Source organism: Dufourea novaeangliae, unplaced genomic scaffold (assembly GCF_001272555.1).
Source record: "Dufourea novaeangliae isolate 0120121106 unplaced genomic scaffold, ASM127255v1 scaffold5, whole genome shotgun sequence".
Classification (NCBI taxonomy): domain Eukaryota; kingdom Metazoa; phylum Arthropoda; class Insecta; order Hymenoptera; family Halictidae; genus Dufourea; species Dufourea novaeangliae.
In genome coordinates, this window is record NW_015373883.1 from 834173 (window position 1) to 845219 (window position 11047).

Below are 11047 nucleotides of genomic sequence, written 5' to 3' on the forward strand. Positions count from 1 at the left end.
CTCCACGACCTCTTGCTCCCCACCATGGCCGCAACCACGGCCGGGAGCGAGAGGTCTCCCCCTATCTCTAAACGGAGTGCCCGCCTTTCCCTGGCAAAGGCCGGGCACTCCTCCAACACGTGCTGCGCGGAGTCAACCTCCGCGCCGCACTGGTGGCACTCTGCCGTCGCCTCGGCTCCAACCCTCTGCAGGTACCCCCCGAAGCATCCATGCCCGGTGAGCACCTGCGTGAGCCGGTAGGATAGCCTGCCGTGCCGACGGTCCAGCCATCCATCAAGGACGGGCAGGACCGCGCCCACGGCTCGCTGCCGGGCGGCGCCGGTGTCATACAGCTGGCGCCGCCACTTTTCGCGAGCGAGCCGCCGGCACTGGCGCTTCATCACCCCAGCTTCAATACCTAACCCAACCTACCATATCAGCTTCCCAGCTACCCAGTGACTGCGTCCCAGTCTTCCTTTACCGGCCTCTGGGTTTCCCGCTAATTCTTCAAATGTTTAGATTATTATAATCCCCCCAATTGTGAGAACCAGTGCAATAATCCAGGTAAGTTTTATTTATTTATATTTGTATTAACTCTACATATCCTTTGTTTGTGTGTAGCACATTTATTTAATAGAATCTATCACCTTTTTGGAAATATTATTTTAGATATATTTTTACAAAAATTTATTTTTGTATGCTCGTATGTAATGATAATTCTGACTTTTTGGTTCTAAATACACAGATTGTGATTAGTGACAACATGAAATTACAAGTTTTTCAAGAAAGCAATGAGAAGAAATTATCTAGGTGGTCTCAGCTTGAAAATTTATTAAGTAGATATAAAGTATTACAGAGTCCACATTTTACCACTGACATGTCTTATTGAGAAACATCTTGAGAAATCTCTAGAAGAACTTAATAAGGCACATATTATTGCAGAATCAATTGAATTTGCTTATACCAAAAATCTTAAAATAGTAATAGATCAAATGAGACAAATAAAAAATTTAAAAAATTGATATAGCTCTTGCACCATTATTATGGCTTTTGCGTTATATAGCCAATTGTCGGCTGCATACAATTGCTTATCCAATTGTGTTGTAGATGATTCCATTAAAATTTATATATCTGATTATGGGTCCCATTCTGTTGCTAAAACATTAAATTGCAATATATGTCGATTATTAATTGTGGAGGATAAAGGTAAAACCGTAGGCGATGTATATTTTGATCACTTACAAACAGGGGGCCTTTGTGTTCTCACTGAAGAAGTGATAATCTCATTTATTCATATGTATGCAATAATGGAAGCCATAGTAAATGACGGCAATTTGGAATCTTAATTTTTGCAATCTGAAAATCATAAACATATTTTATGTAAATTAACATATATTAGTATTCAATCAGATATACATTATTTAGCATTTTCAGATATATACATTTGTGATCCACATTACCACAGTATTTTGTTTAAATTGTCAATTTTTTGAATATTTTATTAAATGATAATGTGAAAACTGTAAATAATAAACTGTTCTCCAACACGAGTTCATAATTAACTGCATAATTGTTCCTTTCAATAGCGAATTATCCTAACCCCTTTTCCACATGTCCCTTAACCTGCTTGGCATCGTACAAATAATTTTGTCCATTTCATGTTTCTATTAACTTATACATACCTTTATCAATTTTTAAATGCTTCAATTTCGTTCAAAGATGGTTTTATCATGCTTCACACTTATATTATCTTGAAACCACTGTAAATATTTCAAATATAATGCATCACAACACCAAACTATTCAGAGCGTCCACAAAATATTGTACATACCACACTTATAAATATTAGTATCCATCTATATTACTTCTACATACTATAGTTATGATAATTATGTATTCCTTATGCATAATTAATCAAACATACTGTGTATTAGTATGGTTTTATGTAAAAAATAACGTTAATTATAACACTGAGCACAAAACTCTATTCTTGAAAATAGGACCCCCGAATCCGCTATGAGCGGTGTTGCCACGTTGTTTGAAAATGCAATGAAAATGCCACCAATATTCATTGCACCAATAAAAATATTAGTAAAACAGTATTATATACACTGCGCTTTCCGTGATGAGATATGCGAGTTAAACATGACACTGTATGTGTTGTTCCGGCCTGGGCGTGCTGGCCGACAGAGTAGGGTGCGCGCGCGTGGTGAGAAATACAGGGAGCAAGGGGCGTGGCTTTTGTACAGATAGCGGTGGCGCGGGAAACGAATGCTACTCTATACGCACGTGACCATACCGCCACAGCTTTTTCTGTGTCGGTACTACAGTTTTAGGTGGTTTTAGGTGGGCCACCAACTCCCGTAAGGTGAAAGGTCTATCCTTATACCTCGTCTGTGCTTGGATGTTTCATAGAGAGTAAAACAGAATCAAACAGAATAAAAATTTTATTGGTAGAAATTACAAGATAATGGAAAGTGAACGTATTTGTTAATGAAATTAGAATTTTACGATTCTGTGATTTAATAGTAAATCCTACGCAACAAAAATAATTTGACATTTACTCAATTCTGCCTGTCGAATTAATTGGTAAAATGTTCTTAGCTAATTATAACAATAAACAATATCTATTAAAATAATATTTTTTCATAATGACTTCATATACTGCTATGTAATAAAAAATATTGCAAATTAAAATTTATTTTAATTTTGATATAAGTGTTGTCATATTACTAAAGCAAACAAAGAAGTATTGAACGTTTGTGTAGTAATTTTTTAATGTTTTTGACTTAATGATTATTGTCTGAATTTTAAGTACAATATACAGTAATTCAGAAAAGTATCTACCTATCTCATATGTACAACATATTTCACATATTTTAGTCAATGTTAAACATACTAATTATAGGTTGCATTAGTATAAACCTTGATAGATGTAATTTAAATTAAAATACATTTAAGTAAAAAATTATACTACATAGTTTATTTAAAAATTATTATTATTTATGGATGAAGTAAAAGAACATATCTGACCAAAGTTAATATTTACTTTACACAAGCATATTTGCTTGTCCATCTGTTATTCATAGGTTGAGTTAGTTTTTTTTGTAAAGTTTATTGTGAGTTATGTGCATTTTTTTAGCCATTTGCAGAAAGAATATGTTTCAAAATTAAATATCTATAATTTCTCTGTTGTACATCCTAATCTCAACTATCTTAATCAAAGATTACATTAATACAAATCATAATTATTAATTTTGAACTTCATATTAATTATATAAAACATGTTATACATATGAAATGGATGGATATTTATGTAAGTAAGTATATATTTATCACATAATATTTTTGCAATGCACTTTTGTTTTATTAATAATTGCTTGCCAGCAATTACATATAGATGCTCACATGGTTGCATTATATGTATGTACATGTTCTTTTTATTGTAGTTGTCCTGTGTAGAAATTATAAACATTACTGGAAATCAATGAAGATGCTTCAATTATTGGACAACGTGTACAAGAGCGTAAAGAAATAAATAATATCTGAAACACGCAAAGGAAACATGTGCAGATGTTACGAAGTACTCTTAGGTGGATGACAGGATTCTCTAGAATGGATACAAATATAGCAACAGAAGAATTAAGTAACAATCAAAATAATGTTCGAGAATCAGAAAATTCGGATTCAATAGAGGTCATTATAATAGTGTCTTTGAGAAGTTGTTATTTGTGACAAAGAAGATAATACTATAATTTTATGTTTAGGTTGACAACTCACGTACAGTGCTATTGAAGATAGCAACACTGTATGCTGAACGGCTTATGAATGACATTTGTCTTGTTGTTGATGGTATAGAATATCCAGCGCATCGTCTTATACTCTGTGCTTCTAGTGATGTTTTCCAAGTAAGCAAATTTAATCTTGTATCAGTACATTTTCCAAAGTATTTCTTTATAACAAGTTATAAATGAAAAATATATATAAATAATTATAAATGAAATTATACAAGTATGTAAGTAACTCATATTTACTTTGACTTGAAATTACATTATAGTAAAAATTATTGGTAAGAAATCCTTAGTTGTCTTCTATTTTACATGTATTCTAAACACTCAGTACTTTGTGGAATTATGGATAAATTGATGTACTAACATTTATTTTAATATTTTGATACTCTGAGTCATTGTTCTATGACTATTAATAACTGATAATATATTTTTTAATTCAGAATTGGTAATTTTTAAAAGATTATTTCGTATACTGTTATTAAAGAGTTTTGTTTGTCTGCTTCACAACTTTATTTCAATTCATCTTTTGTCACTAATATTATGTGTAAAAGCTACTCTATTAACTTTGGTTTTTATGTAAAACATATTTGAATTTCCTGAAGAACTAATGCACAATATTATAGATAGTAGAATAGTTTATATTTTATAGTGTGTAATTTTATTTCTTTTAAGTTCATATTGCAGTTAAACTTACTTTTACCAAAGAAATCTCATTATGAAAAACAGAATTGTTTCATTTTTTAAAATAAATATATCATTCTGCACATTTACATTATTGCTTTTAGTAAACAAATCATGACTTTGTGTTAACAAAAGATTTTTTGAGTAGGAACATAAAAAGTAAATCCAACTGTACAAGCAATCATTCGAAGGAAATTTTATGCCCTAATTCAGATGTTATTCTGTAATGTCCTATTAGATTTATGATTGTTGTGTTTATAAAATATAATTTCGAAAGTAATAGGTGGGGTATTCCACACGAAATTGAACACTTTTTGGAGTAACATTTCGGATTTTCTTGACACTCAGATACGTTGGAGTCTTTAATGATATACTTATAAATGTATCTCGGAGGATTTTAACAAATTTTTTAAACTGTTGATTCTACAGTTGCATGAAATATAGTGTCAACCTTTCTTCAATAAATCATGACTGTTGAACTAACAAATCGATCAAAATGAGTTTTGTGGGTGCTTATAGTGGAGACACAAGAGTATCTAATAAAAAATATTTCAGTTAAAAAAAATAGTTTTTAACCATTTATTTTGCAATTGTTTTTAAGGAATATATATTATTATAATAGCAGGACCCTACTTAAAGATTTGAAAAAAAAATAGGATGCAGCCCTATTTGTCCTCTTTATGAACAAATTTTCAAAAATATGGAGACTTAAAATTGGTCATATGAAAATTAATTGAAGTTAATGCTGCGTTGAATTACGCTAGATACGTTTATGTACCAAAGACTGCAACATATCACAGTGTCAACAGAATCCAAAATGTTACTCCGAAAAGTGTCAGATTTTACGTGGTATGCTCCAGGTATTTAATGATTTATAGTTTTAGATTATCAGATTGAATTACATAATATGGAAGAATAATATCCTGGCATCTAGAATACATTTTAACAATTTCATCATAAATAAATGTGCTGTTAACATTTTATTGATAGTTTTCTTCCAAATAGGTAATGTTGATGAGTCCACAATGGAGCGAATCTCAAGAAAGTAGAGTAACTCTTCAAGAAACACCACAATGTGTACCTATATTTAGTGAATTTTTGCGTTATTTTTATACTGGTCAAATAAGAATTAATTATGGAGTTGTTCTACCAATATTGTCTTTAGCAGATAAGTATAATGTCAAAGATTTAATATCATTGTGCCTCGACTATATGCAAAGTCACATTGCACTAGCTGCTATACATGGCACTTTATTATCATGGCTACAATATACTTCAAATTGTGGTCATCACAATATTACTCAGGCTTGTCAAAATTTTATCAAATGGAATTTAGAATTGGTAGCTAAAACTGCAGATTTTGGAAATTTCGACTTAGATATTGTAGTATCATTATTACATCAAAGTAGTTTAGTTGTGAAGGATGAGATGACATTGTACAAGTGCCTGGAATCTTGGTTGGATCATCAGGCAAATCGTTTGAAAACACAGTTGTCACAGGATGAACTAGAAGCTACATTGAAACAGTTGGTGATAGCTGTGATGTCGCCCGTTAGGTTTCCAATGATGTCTCCTAGACAATTAGCAGAACTGTTATTATTTCCATTGACAAAAAAGTATAAAGAATTCTTTGTAGAACGTATGTCTATTGGAATGTCATTTCATTCAGGTCAGCTAGATAGAGTCAAAGAAGTAAGTTTAAACGAGGAAGATGGTGCATTACTTTTTGAACCAAGATTATATACTGTGGATACTTGTAGTTCACTGCTTACAATAGAAAATTTTCATAGTTTACCTTCTTATCACACGAGAACTCTTGTGTTTTCAAGTCATTCATGCTTAGCTGAATATGCCGGTGATCGTGCGTGTGAATGGGTTGTGGACATATATCCGAAGGGAGTTTGGTTTAAAAAATTTTTTTTAATCGTATGGCAAGGGACGGTAGAAATGCCAGAATATGTGAAACGATCGGTTAGATTGTCACTTACATGTAAAGAACCTCCGATAAATGGCGATACTGATATGCGAGTAAAAATAGGTGTCCTAATTTATGGACTACAAGATGGTGTTGAGCATATTACAAGAGTAACTGAAGTCATACATAGATTTAGTAAAAAAGAACGAGTTCTTAATTTGGACGACCTTTTACCATTTGAGGAACTCAATCCACAACAGAGTTCTATACCAGAAACTATGTCTCCTTTTTTGGTAGGCCCAAACAAAGATATGCTGAAATTGCACATTGTTATATCCCCAGCCAATTAGAATTCGATTCCTTTTGTTAATTTTCTCGTTCAGTTTTAGTTTACTTTTCAAGCTATTTTATTTAACTTATCGAAATTAGAATTATACCAAAAGAGATATCAGTGTGCATTCTTAGAACATCGGACCTGTATATTACATATCTGTCTAATACTATTATGTACATTGTATAAAAGTATAAACAATTTAACTTTGCTTCTTAGTTTGTAAAGTATATATGGATAAACTTTTGTATCTGGAATGTTACATATAGCAAAATGATGTAATAAAATATTGGAAGATGTATAATGTATTTTGACCATGTATTAATCAATCTATCTTAAGAAAATACTAAAAAATAACTTGAGTTTAAATAGATATTCGTATGAGATTGTACAAATACAATATTTTATTATACTAGCATTGTTATAAGAGAATTAAAGTTTAAACATTCTTAATTACTGTAATGTATCGAACATTATTATACTATATTAGTGTATTTCCGGTCTACTAGTCTATATCTATTTCCGGTATTTTAGTTATTTCAATTGTAAATCATACAGTTAACATGTATGTACTTAATATATAAATCTGTAATTGTACTGTCTCCAAATTTTACTTGGCAAGGCCAATTCTTTTAGTTTAACATATAAGAAAAATACATACTATGAGGCCAATAGTTTTAAAGATAAAATTATAATAGTTGGTACTTTTTGTCCTACTGTCTTAAATTCTTAAACAATTTCAGATAAAAAAAGTGATAACTTAAACCCTTCCACCTTTCCAAATTTCACATGGATTACACCATATCCCAGTTTCATGAAAATACTTGACATTCAGTCTAAAGCGTGATTTGTTTGTCATGAAATGTACTATATTATATTTTCATAATGATTTCATGTAACATTTGTAAAACTCAGGTATAAAAAATATTCCATACATATATTAATATATACGAAAATTAAATTAAATTATTCAGTCTGAATACAGAAAATTTTAGTTTGGTAGATTTGTATGACTAAATTAACAGACAAATTTAAGTCTCATTTTCTATTTTAACAAGAATAACATGTACTTTACTAAACATAAATATATATACTCTTGTATGTTATATATAATAAAATGAACAAGATTATGTTCCATATGTATATTGTAACAGTAATAATGCATAGTTTATTAAATGTGAGTAATTGATACATAACATATATTTCATATGAAACAAACTACATAGTGCACAAAAAAGGAATAATGCCACTTACAAAATAATCATTTTTATTCCTTTCGTCTTTTCTCATATTCATTTTAAATTTTTTGGACTTTCTGTCCTCATAAGAAATTTATGGTATGGATTGTTGTTTCTCATATATTGTGTGAATCAACAAGTTGACATAAAAAGGTTGTGTATCAAGATCAATAAGGGATAACATACTGGTACACTTAATAGTTTTTATTTTCTTCTAAGATATGTAAACAACAGTTTTAATTTCTCTTAAAGCTTTCGTTTTAGAGCTTTTTCCTCTTTAAATTAAATTTAAGGAAAGGCCTTTCTCTAATAAATTTTCTTCATGGAGTCTGGTATAATCAGACATAAGTCCAGCAAGGTTTCACTGATCTGCCTAAAGATACTATAAATAATTATAATTTTGTTTAATATTGTGGCTTATTGTTTATGTTAATTCCACCAATATAAACTATCATGAAAAACCAAGGAAAACAGATATTTAATTTTGTGATTTAATGTTAAAAAATCATTTATGTGAATACATAAATATCGATTGTAGCTGCATTTAGATGAAATGTAATCGATTTAATCTTTAATAAAGTAAGTTGCGCAGTTTTACTGCATTTGTGAGATGAAGCTACCGTCAGAATATTAGCAGTTCCCCTCAATTTCTGACATCACATCATGACACCAGGCCTGTTATTGCTTGTTATATTTCTACTGCTAGTGTACTGTCAGTACTGCTGTCACGGCCTGTTAACTCCCATTAGAATAGTATGGTCAGTCATAAGCTACCGGCCCTTATCACCAATGGTGCTAAAGTCGTATTTTTCGACACATGTACTTCTATGTAGTGCTATGTAGTCGGTGGATAAAACACGTTTTGGCGGTGGAGGGAGTTCAAGCCAGGTATGTATTTTTTCCACAAGAAAGGACGACTTCATTTTAAAGGCTAAGAATAAGTATTATGTTTTATTTTTATATAACTTACATGCAAATGTATTTTTCCCTTCAATATTACTTATTTTTTAGATGAAATGGTGCAACCAGAAAATGGCACATCTCTGACTGCAGAAAGCCAGTTTGAGGAACTGGGTAAGTTTGTTTATATTATAGAATAAATCAATTTTTATGAAATTTATGTGTGCACATACTTATAGTCATTTTCACTTATTTTTCAGATATAAAGCAGTCATTTGATGTTAGCCATATGCATCCAGGGTCATCTATGACTGTAGAAAGCCAGTTTGAGGAACTGGGTAAGTTTGTTTATATTATAGAATACATCAATTTTTGTGAAACTTATGTGTGCACATACTTATAGTCATTTTCACTTATTTTTCAGATATAAAGCAGTCATTTGATGAATGTGGCGTGCATGATTGTGTGTGCAAGATGGCTAGGGACTATTATGTAAAAAAGTATAGAAGAATGTAGTATGCATGTATCGTATGTATTGTTTGTGTTATACAGTATACAGTCCCTTATTTCCTAAATTATTTGAAACACGAGAGTTTTCTGGTATTTCAAATACTTTAGGAAATAACTGACTGTATACTGTATGTATGTAATGTAAAATTTTTAGCATGACAGTGAGTGACTGGCGACTACTATGTGGGATTGTGTATGGTAAAGTTTTTAATTATAATAAATTTGTTATTAGTTCGAAATTTTAAATCTGTATTATATTTATTACATATTCTCTCTATATCATGTTAAATTTTGAGCGTGACAGTGAGTGACTGGCGGTTACTGTATGGGATCGTGTGTGATAAATTTGTTATAATAAATATAATGTTAGTTGTTTGCAGTTTTAAACATGTTTATTAAATTTATTACATAATATACGTATATTATGTAATAAATTTAATAAACACATTTAAAATTGCGAACACCTAATATCAAATTTATTACAACTCAAATTTATCATACACGATCTCATACAGTAACCGCCAGTCATTCACTGTCTCGTCTATTATAAATCGTTCCGAAATTCAAACGCGTCCCGGATATCCGGCACTCGTTTTAGTACCGGCCCTTATCACTAATGGCGCTGCAAATCGACCAAGAAAAACCTCTGAGTTGCACACCCGTGGTCCGTTCGCTATAAAGTGGACGTATTAGAAAGCTAATCCCGACGGATCTATATTAGTTTTTCTTCGCGTACAAAAAAGTTATTGCGTTTAATATTGTTTTTATGGATATGTATATGTATTATTATGTACATTTGAGTAAATTATTTTATTATTCCATTGTTACTACACAGTTTAACAGTGACAACGAATGCATGCATATTTTCAAATATCGGACTAATAGTATATTTTTATTCTATATTATTACATATAAGTGAGTAATACGTATCAAAAACGTAATCGAAACACAGATTTTTATTACACCACAAACATCGCATAAAAGATATTTCGTTATATTGACATTTGTAATAATTATGGATGTTGCAAGGAAATCAATATTATTGACATTATGGAACATATAACGAAATATCACTGTAACACTTAAAAAAGTTTTAAAGTTCCATTTATATCATTGTCCTGTGAAAATGTTCATACTTCCAGCAGCATTCATATTCCAATCAAAGAATTTACAGAATAAGGAAAAGGAATCTAAAGTAATTTTCAGTAGTTCCATACATCTTTATCTCGAATAATTTTCTAAAACATTCAAAGTACTAGACATTTTTACACTTTGAATCTCATATCGATTTCTAAAATAATCCTAGTTCGATGTAATATAGAACGTGGTTTTATGAGATAGATTCGAAGTTCGCAGCCATTAGCTCGATATTGTCATCAGTTTACAGTACTTTACCGATGATAATACCGATTGCCCAGGCCTCACCACGAGGAGGTTGCTGCGAGTAGAGGCCCAAGGCAGGTAAATGGAATCACAAGTTTACATCTACCCACCTTTCACAATAAACCTTATAAATAACTTAAATCTTAACTATGTAATACTATCTGTACTAAAATCCCTCGGCGGATGACTTCTTTCTTGAGCCCAAACCTATAAAAAATTAAGTTCCCTCGTCGGTTGTCTTCGTTCTTCAGCTTATAACTAATATTATCTTAATATTCTAATTAATACGAATTAATGCTATTAATACAAAATAACTTAA

General features: G+C 31.0%; 1 protein-coding gene across 1 annotated transcript; it reads left to right on the forward strand.

Annotated features, from left to right (window-relative positions):
- Positions 1-3525: 3525 nt before the first annotated feature.
- Positions 3526-6754, forward strand: LOC107189967 (BTB/POZ domain-containing protein 17). The gene is made up of 3 exons (XM_015578704.1): positions 3526-3675; positions 3747-3887; positions 5457-6754. The coding sequence occupies exons 1-3, from the start codon at positions 3553-3555 to the stop codon at positions 6714-6716; spliced, it is 1524 nt and encodes a 507-aa protein (XP_015434190.1). The 5' UTR covers positions 3526-3552; the 3' UTR covers positions 6717-6754.
- Positions 6755-11047: the final 4293 nt, after the last annotated feature.